Raw genomic sequence first — 19,746 nt, 5'->3', positions numbered from 1 at the left:
AGCTCAATTTCATATCGGTTGTACACTGCCTAGATCTTTATACAGGCTTTATATCCCGTGCAACGATAAATCTCGTTTTCAGCCTCACTCCGCAGTCGAAAGCCAGTAATATCCCAAACCGATCATCACTTCACAAAAGAGTACTGCTCAGACACGTGTCATGGTGCAAGATCGCAGGTTGTTCTAAAAAAATGTATCACCTCACGGTTACACTGTCCCATCGTCTTGGATTGAGTCGAAACCGATTCCGCAAAACGTGAAGCATAATATCTCAGTGTCTGGTGTCTCTTTAATTAAGTTTTCAGGTCAATCGACACTCTCTTCATGAATCGAAGATATCGCGGATTACAGCGTCATTCGATGTGGTTGTTATCCAACGATAAACCAAGCCAAGGCCACCCTGAGATCATTTGCGAATGACCTGGTTTCACTGATGGGTTAGTACATTCCGCCAATTTCAGATAATCCTTACCAACGTCTAATCAGTAGTAAATCCACCGCTCCGGAACCAAACGTCATGATTCTCAAAAACCAAACCTCTCCTGGTCTACTGCACGACCACAAACAAGTCGGAGAATCACATCAATTACTTACGGCAGATCCCATACGTAACTCCAAGAATGTGGCCGTCATATCTGTCGCATGTGCGATTGCAGGTTTCGCCGTCATCGCTATTCTGATTATTTGGTCTCGAAGACGACGGTTAAGGCGCAATGGCGACAGAGTGGAGTACAATCCGGAACGAGAGATAGGAGTGGAGGTGCTTCATGGTCAATTTGTTTTATAAAGAAATAGCAGAGGGTTTGAGGCTTTGATTGATGAGATTGAAATGGGTCTGGAACTGCTAGAGTATATTTTCCTTATCTTCATGGTGGTCTGCGGCAGGACGTCTTTCAAGCTTTGGTCGCTCCTTTCCTGAATTTTAGACAGTATCGATTAAGTTATGATTGTCGACGCCTATAAAGCAACTCTCTCTCGTGAGTACATTGTCAACGCCTCCTGTATTTTGCACAAAAGCAAAATAATAGTTAGAGATATGCTTTTGCGTAGTTGTAAGGCCTTCGAACCTAAATAAACTTCTACAGATGTTGTTATTTGATAATACCTATTTCCCCCTCTGTTCTATTACATCAATCCATCAGGTCATAATGATACATGCCCTATCAGATAATATCTGGTCTCTTTATGTCTTAGTTCGAACACTGAACTCCCGAGATCCCTTCGGCGTTGTCGCAGTATACTCCGGCTGCACTGCCATTTGCAGCTGTAAAGTCCACAGTACTAAACTGGATGTCTTGACAAGGAGCAGCAGCAGAGCAGTTCAGAGAGACACCATAAGCAGATCGAACAGTGCCAGTAAAGTTCGAAAAGGATAAGTCCTGAAACTCAAAGGTAGAAGTATCACAGTAGTTAGCCTGGTCCGCTACTTTATAGTAACATTTGTTGACGTAGATCCCCTGAGTGATATTCTCGACCTTTATATCGGAGAAAGTCACGTTCCACACTCGCCCGGTACCGCCACCTCCCCCCTGAGGAGGCTGGCCCTCGGAAACGCCAACCCAAGATTTGAAGTATGCAGCGCCGCTGACAGTTGCTCCTCCATATTTAGGTGAGATGAGCTGCTTGACGGTAATATTGGAGGCGGTCACGTTGGTGATGTAGTCAGGCATATCGGGGTACTGACCAACACTTCCAAACGCGATACCACCACCTATGCAGGTCATGTTGCGGAACACCATATTGGTAGAATTACCCTTAGGTGCGGAGCAATCATCGCCACCATGGAAGACCCAATCTGCGACTTCCAAGCCGTCAACACGGATCGAGTCGAAGCCGTCGACGTTGGTTTCGTAGTTGGAGGAATTACCGGCCGGATCGGTATTGGTGCCATTGATGTAGATGCCAGTGAGCTTTACGTCGTACGAGTCCTGGATATAGAAAGACCAGAACTGTGGCTGGCGGATAGAGAAGTCCTTGACCGTTGCATTCTGACTGTTCCAGATAGTAAGAGGAATTGGTCTTCCGAACTGGTTGCTATGCCCAGCTGCTCTGCCATACCAAGCCTGTCCATTTCCATTGATGCCTCCTCTCTCCCAACCACCACCAGAGATGACGTAGTCTTCGCCCTCGACAATCCAAGCGGTGCTTTGGTTCTGAAACTCGATACGATGAGAATTGTCAATCCAGTACCCAAGGTCAGGAGTGAAGGACAGAGTTCCGAAGACATTCAATCGAGCCCGAACTAGCTTCATATAGAGCCTTTGACTGATAGTGTAAACGTATGGCGCCGGCAATGTGATAGTACCGTCTGTCCCGCACTTTTCGACTGCGGCCATTATTTGTCCGGAGTCATCTTTATCCCACCCAAGCGGCGTCACGATGCACTCGGACGCAGCAAATGTTTGAGTTTTGGTGCTCTTTGCTGTAGGACTACCACCAAATGTGTAGCCTTCGGGAGGTGAATAGGTAATGGTGACTTGTGCTGCGGAGTTGCATGCCGTGGGGAAGCTATCATACGTTGGGATAGGCCCCGAGCCTTCGCAATGGCCAGTGCAAGCACTGACTGCAAGGGCGAGGGTTGCCGTGGCAGACAATGATAAGATGGATACTTTCATTCTTTTTTATTCGCCAAGGTTCAACTAGGTGGCAAGGCTAGAGATATATGAAAGGATTTCAAGTTCAACATGCTGAGATACACGTTGGGTATATGTAATTGCCCTTCCTCAGCCCTAACGCCCACGTGTAGGCGGCGTTCTCCCCGAATGTCCAGTGGTTTGGCAAGGATTTCTCATGTTCTTGGTACCATGTGGAAAATTTAAATTGTGCACTAGACCTTAATATTTACGTCATTAGCTTCGTATTAGAATCTACTTAAAATATATAAGAAGTTACAGAATGCTTCTAATCACCCACGTGTTACTCGTCGCTCCACATAGAAGCTTAGCCGCAAACCCTAAAATATGCATGCTTTTCAGACACGCCACCTATAACGACTTTCCCCTGATCAGTCATGTTGAACAAACTAGTACTTATTAATCTCTAAATAGAGATTATACGGGATAGTAAAGATAGCTTAGTTGAATATAGACTAAGAAAGAAAGCAAGATATATAGTCTAGATAGAGGGTTTTAATAGCTTATATACCTATTGAGCAGTCATATTCAAATCATTAATCATTAGGTTTATGATTTTTTGAGTCAATTATGACACAAATTATAACCTTTAACATGGAGGTACCTGACTCAAATATTCCTTAACCATCCAATTCGGCAGGGATTTGTCTGATTGCTGTTTGTATGCCGGCTTGACGAGGATTGGGGGGGAACGCAAGCGGAGGACTTCCGCAAACTCAGCTTCTTCCGAAACTACCATGGGCCATACAAACATCGTCTTGATCCTCCAAAAAAACTCGAGGAGCGTGGATTTTTCGATAACAATAACAAGATCAATCTTCTCCAAATCCGACACGGTTCTATACCAAAAGTGTATGACGAACAACCCTGTCTTTGGTTTTTACTGAGACATGAGCCAAATGCAAACAAAAACTCGAATTCGAAAGTGAAGAGCAAGCCTGATGAGCATCAAGAACACCTCGATGCGCTGTCTTGTACATCGACCGGAATTGACAGAGCCAGTTCAATATCACGGAACTCCGGTCCGTGACGAATGGTAGTGATTTGGGGAAGAAGCTCGGAGATACAGTTGTCCCCCCGCATCGGCTGCTCTTGCCGAGTTACCGCGGCCTACCTCCCCAGCTTCAACCCGAAGCTCAACTGCACTCTACTATGTATATCGTCAGTCATGAGTTGATATCTGGACTCAGGAAGATTGTGTATCTTCATCACCACCTCCAAATTTCTTACCCTTGGAAGTGTACGACTTGAATATGTGGTCATCTCATCCATTGCACGGCGTCAAAGTCGTTGAGCTAGCTGGACTCGCACCTGGTACATCTTCCTGCTCTGCCAACTTCGATGAAACTATTGAGACAAAAAGCTTACTATCTACATAGGCCCCTTTGCCGGCCTCCTCCTTGCCGACTACGGTGCTTCCGTGCTTCGAATTGACCGCGCAGCCAACAAGACACTTCCTCCTACTGGCGACTCCCTTACACGCCACAAATCTTCGATATGCATGGATCTAAAGGACGCACGGTCTCGGGAACTGCTACTCTCCATACTACTGCAAGCCGATGTCTTGATCGACCCTTTCCGGCCAGGTGTGCTCGAACGACTCGGTCTGTCACCTACTGATGTTCTCCTCAAGCACAATCCACGCCTCATCGTTGCTCGCATGACTGGTTTTCGACGCGATGGAAAGTACAAGGATATGGCCGGACATGATATCAACTACATCGCCGTATCTGGCGTACTTTCCATGCTGGGACGTACTGGCGAGACTCCATTTGCGCCTGGAAACATATTAGGAGATTTCGCTGGTGGTGGCGCCATGTGTTTTGTTGGTATTTTATTGGCACTCATATCCCGATCAGCTACGGGCAAAGGGCAGGTGGTTGAGGCGAACATGGTAGATGGAGCGGCATATTTGGCGACCATGCCCAGATTAGCAAGAAAGACCCCCGTATGGAGTGAACCTAGGGGCACGAATTTGTTGGATGGTGGCTGTCCGTATTACGACACATACGAAACGAAGGACAAAGGAAAATACTTTGCTGTTGGAGCACTGGAGCCACAATTCTATGCAGCGCTTTTGAAAGGATTGGGTTTTAGTAGAAAGGATGTTCCTGCAAGAGAAGACCGGGACAATTGGCCAGCCCTTAGAGAGATATTCACAAAGAGATTCAGGGAAAAGACCCGCGCAGAATGGGAAGAAATCTTTGATGGCACCGACGCCTGTGCGACTCCTGTATTGGAGCAGGATGAATTGGAAGCGAAGGGCTTTGATCAGAGGCTTCCTGTTACATTGGTGAGCACACCCGGCAAGTCTTTCAAGGCAGACGAAGCAGGCTGGGAGGGCGGTGGACTGCTTGCTGGTGATGGCGGTGAGACACGGTTGAAGGAATGGTTTGGTTGGACCAAGGGGAAGGAGTACCAGGAGAACAATGGGATACTGGTTTCAGCCAAGGGCGTGTCCAAGCTGTGATCTACCTCATATATGTCATATATCAGACGTGGTTTCATATCTAAAGGAATCTATACAAGGCTTGGCCAATGAAAGGACGCGTATATTTGGCCGCCACAAATCAGTGGTTTGGTAGCATCAGGATGTTTCAAACTCCAGACGATCGACTGTAACGGTACTGTGGCGCAGGTGCTCTCAAACATGGATATGTATTACCAGGTCTATTACATAGTTGATATTATGGTCGATGACTTATCACACAAAATAATGATTCATAGATGAGGCAGTGTGGAGTCATGTCGACGTCACAGCGTCTCATTAGTAATTTATTACATTGCTCTGTACGTACTAAATACCAGACGTATTGATACATACGTGGCGCGGTACAGAACACGAATCCCGTTCAGATTTTCCACGGTTGACTCCGATCTATTGAGAAACACTTAAATAAATCATTGTGAGGATGTTTGCAGTGCAGTGCACTGCTCTATTCTCTATTATGGATCTGTTTTGATTTCTATATGTCTTACCCTGTCATGGACAGCGGTTGTCTTGCACTGCTAATTGGTCGACTCGTCTGATGTCCGTGTATTGTTCTGTGATTGGCTCTGTCTCGATCAGACGTTACGATGCTCAGGCACGAGCATGTAACATGAACTTCCTCCAACCCTACGAGCGTATGCAGCTAATGGAGTGCATGTAGATGTGATCAGCCTCTCATAGCCGCTGCTAAGCCTGCTATGGGGTTGCACGTGCTCTGCTGGACGTATCACGGGCTGGTAATACCCTAGTTGAATTTGCAAGTTGTAAGTACCAAGTATTACCACATACTAAGACTTGGTATTACTGCTTATCGGACAGAAACTGGGCAGCAATTCAGCTTCAACAGATCAGACAGACTAGACTGCCTTTGTTGTCAATGACAAGCATCTCTTACCTGCATAGCACCGCATTGTTCTCCATCTCTCATTCCTCTTTGGGACCAGAGGACTCGCAGGTTTCTGTTTTGGGGTGCATCAGTCAGCTGCCCCTGACTAATTCGTCATCTCGTGTGTTTGTGCTGAAAGAATAACGTTACATAGTATATCATTACCTAGCTCAGGCTGAGAGTTCCTGTTTCTTGAATTGTTCTCTCCTACATTTTTGATTTACTTCTTCTGAATACAGAGTATTCTGAAATCCCTATCCATTGCAACAACTTTTCCAGACCCTCAGACTACGCAGGCTCCACTACGTCGAGCGGAACCACCAGTGTGCCTTGAAAGCGACTGACTCGCCCTCAGCCTTTCAGGATTTCCAAGCGTGAACCACTGGGTTGACCCGCAGAACTTAATCGACCACAAATCCCACGTTTTGCCCGATTTTTAATTCTCCTCACTCATAGTCTGACAGTGAAAGAAAGAAAAAAACATTATACAGAAACAGAAAAAAAAATGGCGACCAGAGTGCAGATGCAGCAGAGTAATAACCCGACGGACTATCGCATGTACCAGGCCCCGTCGCGCAGACCCGTTGGGAGTAACCCTCACCACGCCGGACTGCAGTTTCAGCAGCCGTCGTCCGAGACTTCCTCTCCTTCACGGCGACTTGCCCCGAACTTCGACCACCTCCAATCCCACACACGAACTCGCACAACCTCGTCGACTGTGTTGCCGTACGTCGGAAATTCTCAGCATCCTAAGCATCAACATCATCAGCATATTTTCCACCGTCAATCGCATCAGCAGCACGCGCAACAACCTGCCTCTTCCGCGGGGCCCGTCCCCACACGCAGTTCCTCGAATGCTACAACTTCAACCTCATCAACTGGCGGCAATCAACGACTAACCCAAACAATGTCTACTGTATCCTCCGCCGATATCCATCGCAGCGGCTCTTCGCGCTCAACCACCGTCCCGCTGAGTTATGTCGCTCTCATGAGGCGGCAAAAGGGTACCGTATGGTGCGACCGCGCACAACCCGAAGATCCGCGTCTACAAGCCCAAAAGCGAGCGGCGAAGCAACGAGCTTACATGGAATTGCACGGTCATTCAGGCCGCTCCAGCACTTTTGCCAGTGGGAAGATTCGTCATAGCGGCAAAACGGCGCCTACGTATTCGCCATCGACGCTGGTTGGTGCTATCGTTCCTCCACGGCTTAGTGCGAATGAGATTGGCGACGATGATGGAGATGATCATTCCAGCGAGGGGGCTCCATATCATCGTCGCACAGGAAGTGCTAGGAGTTCTCTGGGGAGCATGCAACGTTATCCAAGTGGTTATCAGCGTCCGCAGGGCAAGACACCTCCCAACGAACAGGCCGACATCCCCGAAGTTGCTGAACACCATGCAACGGCGGCTCATCTTGACCACATCCCTCAGGACAGTATCAATACCACGTCATCGTCATCATCCCAAATCGAAGTGCCGGTCGAGGAATATGACACGCATGGCGAACACGATTTCGGAAACCTGGGTGAAATGAACGCTCCAGCTGCCGCTAATATCACCATGAACAAGGTCAAGAAGGCCGACGATCTCCGACGCCGTGGCAGTGTCGACGACCGCACTACAAGCTTGACAGGCGTAAGACTGTTCGTCGCCAACCCTGATGCAGACGACTAGTATCTTTGCACTTTTCCCGTCTCTTATTACTTTTCGCTTCCGAAAAAGTTCAATCGGATACCCTTTTGAAATATTTCAATTTCAACATTGTACTGGCTACAAAATTTTTTGAATTTGTGTTCTTCTGGTCTGCTTCGCAATGGGCAGATCTGCATGGCCGGTTTGGCGATGACTGTTTGATATATTATCGGTGTTTAGTGGTTGTTGGTGATCTTTTACTTCTATGTATTCATGTTCTCTAGGCAACTTTGACAGGCTCTATACTTAATAATAATTCGCTCTCCTATTTGAAAAATGTCATGGCATCTGATACCACACTAATTAAGTAGCAGACGACCACCTTGATGGGCCAGGCATATGAAGGACGCAACCCTACGCATTGGCGCTCTCTGCCTGCATCTCAGCATTTACTCTTCATCTTTTGAAGATGATGACGAACTTTTGAGCACGTTTAAATCAAGTACCCCGCAGCTGAGCCTCCAACAATAAGCTTTAAAGCATCCATGTATGTACACTGGTTACCCAGATTGTTGCTACTACAGCTGCAAGCCTTAGCTTCCCCAATACCTCCTACTATAGTACTCGATCATGCCTTCTAATGCTGGAACGGTCGATCAGAGTGAGTGAATCCTTGGAATCTCCTAGGTTCAAAGACCTATATCTGACTCAATTTCAGCCACCCCGGCGGTAGCGGAAGTCAGCTCTGCCGTGGTAGGATCGAGAAAACCTATTGGCCTCAAAAACCAGGGCACAACTGGATGGCTCAACGTCATCTTGCAGGTGTTTTACCACATAAAATTCTTGAGAAGGGTAGGCTAGATGATATATCACTTGTTTGGACCTAAGAACTAACGCAATGTAGACCATATATGAAGTCCCAACCGGAATACAACACAACGCGAGTTTTATATGGGCCCTTCAGCGCCTCCTCTACTCCATGCAAACGTCTACGGAAGCCGTATCGACTAAGGAGCTTACAGACTCATTGAACTGGGGACCGGCAGATCTCGCGCCTCAAGATGTTCAGAGATGGCAATCAACCTTCCACCAAGAGCTTGCGACGCGAATGGAGATGCTACCCATCAGACACATCTTGGAACATGTGCTAGTCGGCCAGACAATGTCATGCGTATCATTCTCCCCTCAAGAGAAAAATTCCTGGAGGTGGGAAAACTTTTGGGAATTGCAGTTGAATGTTCGTGGTTTTCGCTCGCTAGAGGAGAGCCTGCAGGACTACATTCAGCCTTGGTACCCCGAGTCCGAAAATGCATCGATCAATACTGTGGTGATGTTTGACAAGTTCCCGCCAGTCCTGAACCTGCACTTGAAACGGTTTGCGTATGATCCTGCTCTGAACAGCTTCAAGAAAGTCAATGACTTTTTTGAATATCCCGAAGAGATTGATTTGGGTCCCTTTGTGGAATCCACCGACCCTGCTTCTAAATCAGAGTCATGGATATACTGTCTAGTGAGCGTCGTCGTCCATGAAGGCAATTACAAAGGCGGCGTATATTATGCATATGTACGACCTGAGAAAGATGGATGTTTCTTCAAAATCCATGATGAAATAGTCACGCCTGCGACATTGCCAGAAGTTTTTCAAGCTGGGTATGGATGTGACGAGGTAGGGAATAATCAGGGCTGGTCTGAGACCGCTACCCTGTTGTGTTATTGCCGAAAGTCAAGATTAGATGAGATCTATGTGGATATTGCTGATTCCAATATTCCGTCTTCTGTTCATGATTAAATACACAGAAGTCAATAATGAAGGTGTCTCTGATTTTGAGCAGATAGGGTTAGGAATCGATTTAAATTTCTTACTTCATTCGGCTAGTTGATATCTCGGATAATCTGGGACCCGAACGCCGAGAACAAGTATAGACACGTGATTCAATTAACTGTGACGCGTGCCCGTCGCGAGACCGCGTCTCATTAATTAATCCACCACATTAACAAAGGAAGGAGCAAGCAGGAGGCGTTAAGCACAACAACTCGGACCACATATTCGCTTCATTTTTGACCTCACTTCTCTGTTGCTCTTTGACAATATATTTGATTACAAGATACTTTCTCATCTCAATTAAACACCACTTTTCGGCATCTTGAACTGCTTCAACGCTCTTTCCAACGACCTTCCTTACGACTCATGATACTCACCTCGAACGAAGCCAGAGAGAACGCTCTCTCATAGCTCACCACACGCCGTTACTTAAACCTCACATTCCAGAGCGGCTCAACTGATGATGGAAATATCGATGGATTTTCAGCCCTCTAGTATCGGTCACCTGCCACGCCCAATGTCATCGCCCACAAACGCACAAGCCCGAAAACGGGCATTCAGCGAGGTTGAAGACAACAACATACCAAAGCCTGAAACACACAAACTGCAACGGATTGGGAATGGGGAGCAAGAGAACCAAGATCCCTTACTCCATGATCACAATATGGACATAGACAAGCCTACACCATCGATTCCGAACATGGCCATAAATAATACGACAGACATACCTGTGTCTGGAAAACAACCTGCCCAATCAGCCACGACTACGTCTACTCCTTCTACGAACACCCCTTCTGCTACGACTGTTCCTTTTGTCCCATCAACTCCTCCCCGCCCGCAACCACAACCATCTACTGCTCTTGGCGCCGACGCGAACCTTCTAAATAAGAAGGTGAAATTGTCACCAGCTACCAAAGAAGCTAGACGGAAAGAGAAAGAAGAGAAAGATCGTCTAAGACTCGAGGAGAAGGCTAAAAAGGACGCTGAAAAGAAAGCAAGGGACGAAGAAAAGAAGAAAAAGGAAGTAGAGAAAGAAGAGGAGAGGAAGAAACGAGAGGCGGAGCGCGAGGAAAAGAAAAAGCAGAAAGAAGAAGAAAAGCATGCGAAGGAAGAGGAGAAGCGGAAAAAAGAGGAGGAAAAAGAGAAGAAGGAACGAGTGAGTTATTCATCTCCCATAAGCCGATGACATTTCATCTAACAATGTACAGTCACAAATGAGACTCAATGCTTTTTTTGCAAAGCCAGCTACCACCGTTACAAAAGCATCCAGTCCAGTGCCCTTGTCTCCTCTGAAGGAGGCTGTTCGAGAAATAGCGAAGCTAGAATCACCGTCAAAACCACAGAACACGCAGTCCGACTACCGAAAAGAGTTTCCCGTCTTCTACCTCCAGAGCCATACACATCTATCTCCGCCCCATCAGTTCCAGCGCGATGATGAGGCTTTGAACCATATCCAGAAGAAGCTAGATGGTTACTTAGCGAAACCAGTTGCGCTTCCAGCCTATCGTGGTTCGGAATTATTCAATATGATCTCATTTCGACGCCGGAGTGGTCTGAAAGTCGTCCCAGTGAAGACAACTTTAGCCAGGGCTCAAAATGCGGAAGTCTCCACCTCGAGTACGGCATTGAGAGATGAGTTGAAGAAAGTGACAATGAAAAGTCTGCGATTCGGAGAAGACGTACGACCACCGTATTACGGTACATTCACTAAAGAACTATCGAAGACCCAAGCTCACAAGGTCTGCCGTGCTCCATATGCTCGTGTCCTACCAGAAATCAACTATGACTATGATTCCGAAGCTGAGTGGGAGGAGCCGGAGGAGGGCGAAGACCTAGATTCGGAAGGCGAAGACGATGCGAGCGAGGACGGCGATGATGATATGGATGAATTTCTTGACGACGAAGATGAACAGATGGACAGCAGAAGACGTCTCATCGTCGGCGACCAGGAACCTATTTGCACAGGAATCAGATGGGAAGATGGTAAAGATCTTGACCCAGACATGGAGGTCTATCGGATGGAGGTTCTCTCAGGTATATACTCGTTCGATTCCCAAATTCTGATGACAACACTGCTAACACCAACCACACAGATACAGTACAATTTCCTGTAGATCCCTTTTCTACGGCTTACTGGCCAAAGCCAAAGGCAGTGGAACAAGCCGCACCCAAAGCGTCTTCATCACTACCTCCAGTCCGAGCTACGCTTCACGCCTTTGGTGTTACTCCGTCAACATCGACGCATACGCCATCCCCTCTTGCACCGCCTCCCCGTCCTGTCACTACAGACAACAAAACCACGTCAAAAGCGAAGAAGCCTTTCCCGCCCGAACATATGGACGAATTCAAACAGACAGTTGAGGGCTGTGACCTGAGCAAGGCTGGTTTGATCGAGGTGCTCAAGAAGCGGTAAGTTTGTTGATACTTTCCCTTGGGGTGCCTATGTGTCTGTGTGTATGTGTGCTAATCATTAGTCGTCGGTTAGCTTTCCCAAGGTCTCCAAGGATACCCTCAAAGATACCGTCAATGCGGTAGCCGTTCGCGTTGGTCAAAAAGAAGCAGACAAGAAATGGACGTGCAAATGATCTCGCATCCTTGAAACGAGCCTATCTTTTACTTTCTGTCCTGCAACAGTTCAGCCACGCAGTCCCTCCTTGGCCCAATCAGGAAGACTAGTGATACGGACTAATGGTTATCGATGATGAAGTCCGATTGGTGGTAACCGAGATCACCAACAGGGTTATTCATCATTATAGTTCCTTGTTCCGGGGTTGTGGCTGGTTCCTGGAGACAACGTGGCAAGCCCGCCAATCCGGCCACGCTATTGTCATACGAGTTGCCCGTTTGATTGAAAATACGACTGCTACGTATGGCAAGGATCGATGCAACGAGCTTCAATTGTCATTATGTATGAAGGAATATAAATGCAACGTAGGACAGAGATCCTTCAAAGCCTATCATCGAGGTATTCTACTGAATCTGTATGAGATACAAGACATATTTATGACCTATAGCGATACGCATCAAGGACAACGAGACTATCATGTTTGAGCTACATACATAATGAGCAATCTGTTATGGATCCACTTCGTGATTCATCAAACCCGCTGTGAACCGCGGTCTCCACGTTTCAGCTGGCTGTGCTACGTATCTATACGTGTTCATGAATGGCTACTCAGAAATATGGATTCGCTGTCTCTATCCACCGAGGAGTGGCAGTGGCGATCGAAGTATTGATGGTTACGATGAAATAAAGGCGAAAAGCTTTGAGTTGGTCAAAATCAAGACATAGAGAATATAAGCTCTGTCTATTTCTTTTCAAATGTAGAATTCTATAGCAAGAGCATGCAGATAGTCGTTCAACGCACGGACGAATGATATGCAAGAAAACAGCCGATTGCGCGCTTAACTCGTAGCGGTTTAGATACGCCAGCGCATTCTGCAGTGCCAACACATCCGGCCCTCAAGCCTAGAAATTTAGTAAATACTCTAATAGGACAACTGCATACTACGTATATCGTTAGTAAACTGTATGAAATCCGTTAGTTTTGTTTCTGATTGGTTGTCTATGGCCAACGACGTGGCACCCGTGAAACCCTCAGAATTCGATCGACGAGGCTTGAACGGCAGATTATCGTGAGTCACTGTACACAGTACGTACATAGTTGTCGAGAAAGCTTCTGTTCATATACTATGTATAGTCCAGCCCGTGTCTCTATTCAGCTTGTACGTACTTTGCCTTGACGGTTTCACCGAGGACAGCGATTGTCGTGATGTTGACTATATGCACATGTCCAGCTGAGGGTATTGCCTCCAAGCTGTGGTTAAAAACGTGGCGAGACACGTAGAGAATAGTGTTGACTGTTGTAGGGATGTAGTGGATTATAAGTATTATCCTGTACGTACATAGTATGTAGATGTAGAAAGAGACCAGCAGAGGCAAGGCAAAAACTGACCCTGTGACCTCTCGCGGGACTGCTTCCCGTGATCCCCCAAGCATCCATCCAGACCGGTACACCACCACCACCTTCCATCTCTCTGACAGCAGATCGCCATAGTATCGCTATTTTATCCCTCAACATCTGCTCCAGTCAAGTCGCTCGGAGAAAAAAAAGGACAAACCTTGAAACAATTCTCGAAACAAATCCAATCTATATATTATCGTCGACGTCCAGACCTCCCTCCAGACCTAGCTGAGTTTAGCCTTGATGGTGGACAGGACAACACCCACCACAAACTAAAGTCACTAAACTTCCCTTGCGCGACGCGATTATCTGATTCGTCCAGCAAACAAACCCACCCATCTTGAATCTGCAGCAGACCGAATTCAAGGACTCGTGCAGATACAGAGTTAGCCAGCCAGTCGCTTTGCCCAGACACCGCGCTTGCATTTACTTCGTATGCTACATGCTTAGAGGCTACATACATCTCACTTACAGCTCAGACTTGGTTTTCCTGCGCGGCCATTGTTCGAGGTGTCGGACTCATCGAAACGGCTGACACAGACACACTATACTCGTCGAGACCGAAATTGTTTGGTTGTACATTCGCCAATATCCCTTACTGCCGAACCGTCTATGCGAATCATTTTTCGAGTTTCGTATCCCCTCCTGACACTGGACGGTACTAGCTGGTCTGGTCGGATTATTGTTACCGACTTTTCTCTCACCATAAGCTTGCGCGGCGTCGTGTCTTTCGCATCAACTTCCGAATAATTGCTGTTTCATACGAAGCCATCTTTCGATTCTTCTTCTATATATTGATTGTTTACTCGCTTTGTCAATAAGCTTTTGGCAACCACGGAACCTTTTCATCCTCCCGCCAGCGGATCTCGCACCAACCACTCACTCCACTTTTCTGCGACTCTACGTTGGTCTTAGTCCAACATACTAAAACTACGTACTACTTCCCCGCCACATTCTGAACTGTTCCGCCCTGAGAGTTGTTCGAAAAATCTTCCCTCTTTGATATACTCCCGATCCGTGATTTTCTGGATAGAGAGGCAGAAGATTTAGGAAGGGAATTATAGGCGCAAGAGGACTTTCAGTCAATCATTTATTGCGCATCAGCGATAAGAATTATGCGCTAGCAACTAATTGGCTTGTCGCTCGCCGCGGGCATTGCGCACCCTCGAGTATCGTCTCGGGAACGGCGCCAGGAGGTCGCCCATGGCAAGATGATCGATGCCCAACATGCCTATTCCCCACCGGGTCTGGAGTTTACCATTCGTACGTGTTTCTCTTTTTTGTTAATCCGTCCACAATCTGTTCTCTGCAAGATTCATTTGCAGTCGGGGACAGATTTACAATAATCACATCAAGCTGATTCCGTCGCGATATCGCAACATCGCTTGTGAACATAACTAACATCATTACAGCTCTACCTCCGTCTCCCGTGGCTTCTCCAATAGAATGTTCTTCCTCATTTGAACAAAATGAGGCAGAATGCTCTTCTTCAAAGGTACCACTTGCGCCTGCCATGCGCGTTTCCACTCTCACTGGCGAACCTTTCCCGGTGCCAATGCCAGAACCAACGGCTGTTGATGTAAGTGAGTCTGGCCCCAAGATACCGGTGGTGAACCCGGAACCATGCACCACCCCGGAACCAAGGGACGAGCTTCCATCCACTACGACGTCGCCGGACTCGACAATTCAAATTCCATTGTCCGTGGCCTCCGAGAGCACGGTCTCTTTCGATCAATTCGCGACCCAATACCGACGCTGCCAGCAAGCGGAGATTGAGAAACAGGTCTTGGAAAACCGGTTGATTTCCACCAAAATTTCGATATGTTTGTCTTCCCGGCTTTTGAGAACTGGAGCGACTGTGCAGCGCGGACTTGTTGATGCTTTCAAACATGGAGATAAGACTGGTTTTGTTTCCATGTACAACACCATCCATGATATCCAGGAGGCTTGTGAACTTGGCTCCAATCGTTCCGTCAACCGGCAACAATCGTTTTCGGAGGAGCCTTCAATTTCTCTCCACTCGCCTCGGATCCGTACTGCCAGTTTTATGCATCAGCTTAGTTCTCAAAGTAGGAGGGATCTTCTGGATATTCTAACCCAAGTCCGGACAAACTCTCAGTTTCTGGTTGACTGTATTTCTGGCTTGCTTCCTTCGCAGCTTACTTCACTCACTACCCCGGTGGGTTTTTCTGCCTATGGAGATACCCTTTCGTCCCATTCCACAGCTCGGTCTCGCAATTCCGCCACGTTTGCGAAACGCGCTACTCCCAACTCTATACCCTTCAAAGAACATGCCTGGGCTCTTGAGCGATCCGATCCACTTTCCGCGCTTCTTTTCAATGTGTTTGCTATTCCCCTGGACTGGCAGCCCGAGGAATCAGAATTACGCCTGGATGTTTGGTCTTCCACTTGCGCGAAGCTGCTATCGTCCGGAGATAACAAATACTTGAATTTCGTTGGTCAGGTGCTATCCTACTGGTCAACAGCCAGCGATTGGCGAGCCCGCCAAAAGATTGAACTTTACCTCATGGACGTTTTGCAGAAAGGTGCATTCCTCCTGGAGAATATTGAAAGCCCGGTTGCCCATTCCCTCGGAGTTGAGCCCCCGGATCCATTGAGGACAGATGCTGCTGAGGAGTTCTTTGAATCCGCCGTCCAAACCTTGTTTGAGGTTCTTGATGATGTGGATGCTGGTCTTCCATCTGCCGCCCTAGAATTTTGCAATGCTGTTTTGAATAAACTGGCCGATGCCGAGACCCGGGATCGCTTTTTGGAATTCATTTTCGTTCAGTGGTTTTTTTCTAGATATCTTTACTACGCTTTGACTTTTCCAGAGGTAACTTTCAAAAAGATTTACGCTCTCGAAAGATATGGGTCTCGCTGACATTTCCACAGGGCCAGGGTTTACTGCTCGACTTTCACATTAGCAAAGAAGCTCGAGAGAAGCTTTTGAGTCAAATAGCTTTGCGCGCCCAGTCCCAGTTCTATCGCGTCCTACATTCAATGTACGTGTATTACGCTTCAATGTCACGAAAGCGACTAATCATCTTGCAGACCAGAGTTTTCCACCGTTAATACACAGGTGAGACGGCATATCGACAGCATGATCAAGAGATGTCTGTACTCGTCCAACCCAGCGCCGGTCGTTGGGCCCAATAATCCAAATGAGCAAGCTGATGGGCTCGACAATTCTTCCAGCTTCCTAATGCTGTGTGCCGCAGATGTCGTTACTCTGTTGAATGTCCTGTTTCCCAGAACCGCCAGCAGTCCCTCCAACTCTCTGTCGTCCAACTCCACCCATCCAGGTCTAAGTTATACACAAAATAGTACTCCGCGACGGGCAGCTCTTCCCGCTCACTGGTCTGGTAGGATTGAGACAGTCCTTGAACGGCCAAGCCCACTGGAATCTATTAAACAGGAACACACACGAAAGTCTCGTTACCATCAGTGCGCAGATGTCATCCGCTTCGAATTATCTGATCTTGGCGAATCAGAAGCTCATCCAGTTTTGGACCATCCATCCTCTGAAGACTGGACTTTATTGGCAGTTTCTGCAGACCGGAAGTCCCTATCTTGGAATACCCCTACTGGAAACTACTCTGATGGAATCTTTGAAGGGCTTTCTGATAGTGGGGAACGATCTGGAACGGTACAGCTTGAGGAAGACCACGAAGCACTCCACACTGCTATTCAGAGATTAGTGAACGAATCGGAGACTCTTAGCCGATCTAAGAGCTCACGAACTTCCCTCCTCCGTCAAAGTCGATCCTCGTCATTGAAAGAAAGATTTGATGCCGTGCGATCAGTATGTGAAAGTCGCTCAGATTTTCTGGGCGCTCACTACTGGTGGGCTGCGTCAAATCAGCTGTTGCAAAAGCTCTCCAAATCGGCCAAGTCGCCGCGCAACGACTCTTGGATTTTGGGTCCTATGCTTCAGTCATCACACGACTCTTTTACTAAATGCAACGCAATAATCCATGAATGCGAGGAGAGTCTTTTCACTTTGAGTCCCCTAGTCGACCAACTAAGGGACCTTAGCAGGAACAGTATTGCCGGTATGACCCAGCTGAGAAATAAAATGTGGTACATGACCGATGTGAAACACTCGATGCGCTATGAAGATGCAAAGCACGTGGCTCTTGCGCTGAAGACGATGGTGTACCCAAATCTGCATCGAGACAACACAAATGAGTATCGCTCTCGCAACGGATCCAGGTATCTTGGCGGGTCCTTCTTGCAAAAACCAGAAATGCACGTCATGAATGTGATGAAAGCATCGACAAGTCAAGGTGGTCCTAACAAGCTGAGCGACGAGCAGGTGGAACTTACGCGGAAGTGGATCTCTCATCATGGTATTGACAATTTCTGCCGCGGCGAAGAGCGAATTCATCGCTTCTGCTATGAAGTCAAATCAAGTATCAACAAGCTCGTTGGTGACTCAATGGCGGAGACACCAGTTCTCTGGGCAAGCGAATTATTTCAGAGAGAGCGCGCGAAATTCGAAGGCCCCAGCAATCGAAGCTACTCACATATCCCGCTAACACCAGGAGCTCGACCGTCCAGTATCAGCAGTGAGGAAGCACTTTCTGGCATGCCTTACTCCAGCTTGAGTTTCCGCGGCGCAGACTCCTTACGCCCAACCGACCAGCCGTCATTAATAAACCAGAGTCTATCATCGGAAAAGTGGAAGTACACGCGTAAGTTTGAAGTGGATACTTTATCGTCGTCCGGAGGCTCAAGCGGCAGAGCCGCATCCAGCTCCACAACTGAATCTTATACCACGTTTTGGTCACCATCACAAACACAGGCACAGTCTGCAGCTAGCGCTTCCAGCTTCCAGTCTCGCCCTCCATCAATGTTGAGCGATGCGCCGGCACCTCGTCGCACGGAGCGGACTGTACACGGCAAAACAGCTTTCTTGGATGATCTTCGACAAACGCTGACCAGTCTTTTACTCAGTGATTTGGGATCTCCTGTGTGGAGCTGCGGAAGCGAGACGGACGCATGGTTTATTGGCTTTCTCAATCAGACTCGGGTACAAAGGCAGATGGATAAGCAAGCCCGAATTCAGAAGTTCCTGGCCGAGTCTGAGAGGTCAATACACCAACGCCTCGGACGATCGAGACATGGTGAATATCATATGTCTCATCGGAGAAGTTCATCGGCCGATCCAATTTTGATGAGCGTGCATGATTCTCACAAAGCTACCGCTGAGGGACCGTTTAGCAATGCGTTGGGCGTACCACCAACGAATGAGTCCGCCTTCAGTTACAAATCTGCATTCTCTCAGCTTTTAGATGTGTTTTCGCGCAATGCCAACCCTTATGTGAAACTCGGGGCCCTGAGGGACTTGAGAGCATTGATAGTGGCCTCTCTTGACAGGGATGGGGATGAATCCCCAACACCGACGCAGAATTTTATCAATTCCCAAGGCATGGGAGCTACACAGAAATTGAGACTAAACCGTCATAGCTTTACTGAAGAGCGTTCACGGCTAGACGACTCTTTCCAAACGCCTACTTCACCAGCACCAGAGTCTGTTGACTTTGATTCTCACCCGTCATATGATTTATTGAACACATCTGAAAGCCGTATAATCACGGCCATAAAGAATATCTTGCGAGAGCTGCAACCCAAGACTTTGTTCCGTGATCTTCAATTTGTTTCGGCATTTGTCCCAAGTGAGACATTAAACAAGACAGATAGCGGAACAGCGTTCTTACAATTCGGACTTGCAGCCTTGTCACTCAAGGAAGATGTCTGTGCCAGCATGGTCGAGCTAGCCGACAGGATAGTATCCCAAGAACTGAATCGGCGTCACTCGCAGCAGGACTTTGACTTCATTTCTCGGGCGCAAGATCCCATTGAGGATGCGGCCAGAATGTGGATCATCACAGCCAAGGAAGGCTATCCCGTTGCACAACGTGAACTTGCGATTTTGTATCTCACACATCCCGAGATACTTCCGCGAGTGACTTTACCCCTGACCCTGCCACGGGACACTTTCAAGGCGGAGATGATGTATCGTCGCGATAGGGACTCCAAGTTCGATCCACAAAGCATGTGTCTGGCGCTGCACTGGATGCAGCTGTCAGCCAGCGGCGGAGATGAATTGGCCAGGAATCGTCTTCGCGAACGCGAAGAGTTCGAATCTCTTGTTTGATGCAATTTCTTTTTATTTGCTTATTCCATCGTTTTTTATTTTCCCTGACGTTTATGTAGTTTTGCTGATCTGCACCTATACCCATTTTCTATTTACTGTGATTTACGCTATCATTTATTTCTCATTTTCAATTATTATCTTTTCAATTTTACA

At 47.5% G+C, this 19,746-nt stretch overlaps 4 protein-coding genes across 4 annotated transcripts; 3 read left to right on the top strand and 1 right to left on the bottom strand.

The window, feature by feature from the left end:
* Window positions 1-1,190: 1,190 nt before the first annotated feature.
* BHQ10_007659 (uncharacterized protein) lies at window positions 1,191-2,615 on the bottom strand (the record flags this gene model as incomplete). The annotated part of the gene is made up of 1 exon (XM_040880378.1): window positions 1,191-2,615. The coding sequence occupies one exon, from the start codon at window positions 2,613-2,615 to the stop codon at window positions 1,191-1,193; it is 1,425 nt and encodes a 474-aa protein (XP_040736162.1).
* A 1,271-nt stretch (window positions 2,616-3,886) lies between these two features.
* BHQ10_007658 (uncharacterized protein) lies at window positions 3,887-5,103 on the top strand (the record flags this gene model as incomplete). The annotated part of the gene is made up of 2 exons (XM_040880377.1): window positions 3,887-3,947; window positions 4,013-5,103. 2 exons carry the CDS (start codon window positions 3,887-3,889, stop codon window positions 5,101-5,103), a joined length of 1,152 nt encoding a protein of 383 aa, XP_040736161.1.
* A 1,412-nt stretch (window positions 5,104-6,515) lies between these two features.
* BHQ10_007657 (uncharacterized protein) lies at window positions 6,516-7,685 on the top strand (the record flags this gene model as incomplete). The annotated part of the gene is made up of 1 exon (XM_040880376.1): window positions 6,516-7,685. The coding sequence occupies one exon, from the start codon at window positions 6,516-6,518 to the stop codon at window positions 7,683-7,685; it is 1,170 nt and encodes a 389-aa protein (XP_040736160.1).
* A 588-nt stretch (window positions 7,686-8,273) lies between these two features.
* BHQ10_007656 (uncharacterized protein) lies at window positions 8,274-19,593 on the top strand (the record flags this gene model as incomplete). Its single annotated transcript, XM_040880375.1, has 11 exons — window positions 8,274-8,304; window positions 8,362-8,495; window positions 8,548-9,293; window positions 9,913-10,621; window positions 10,674-11,499; window positions 11,559-11,874; window positions 11,951-12,008; window positions 14,555-14,693; window positions 14,843-16,266; window positions 16,326-16,435; window positions 16,485-19,593. The coding sequence occupies 11 exons, from the start codon at window positions 8,274-8,276 to the stop codon at window positions 19,591-19,593; spliced, it is 7,602 nt and encodes a 2,533-aa protein (XP_040736159.1).
* Window positions 19,594-19,746: the final 153 nt, after the last annotated feature.

This window comes from Talaromyces amestolkiae (genome assembly GCF_001896365.1).
Source record: "Talaromyces amestolkiae strain CIB chromosome Unknown scaffold16.1, whole genome shotgun sequence".
In the NCBI taxonomy this organism is placed as follows: Eukaryota; Fungi; Ascomycota; class Eurotiomycetes; order Eurotiales; family Trichocomaceae; genus Talaromyces; species Talaromyces amestolkiae.
This window is presented reverse-complemented; position numbering and strand designations above follow the sequence as displayed.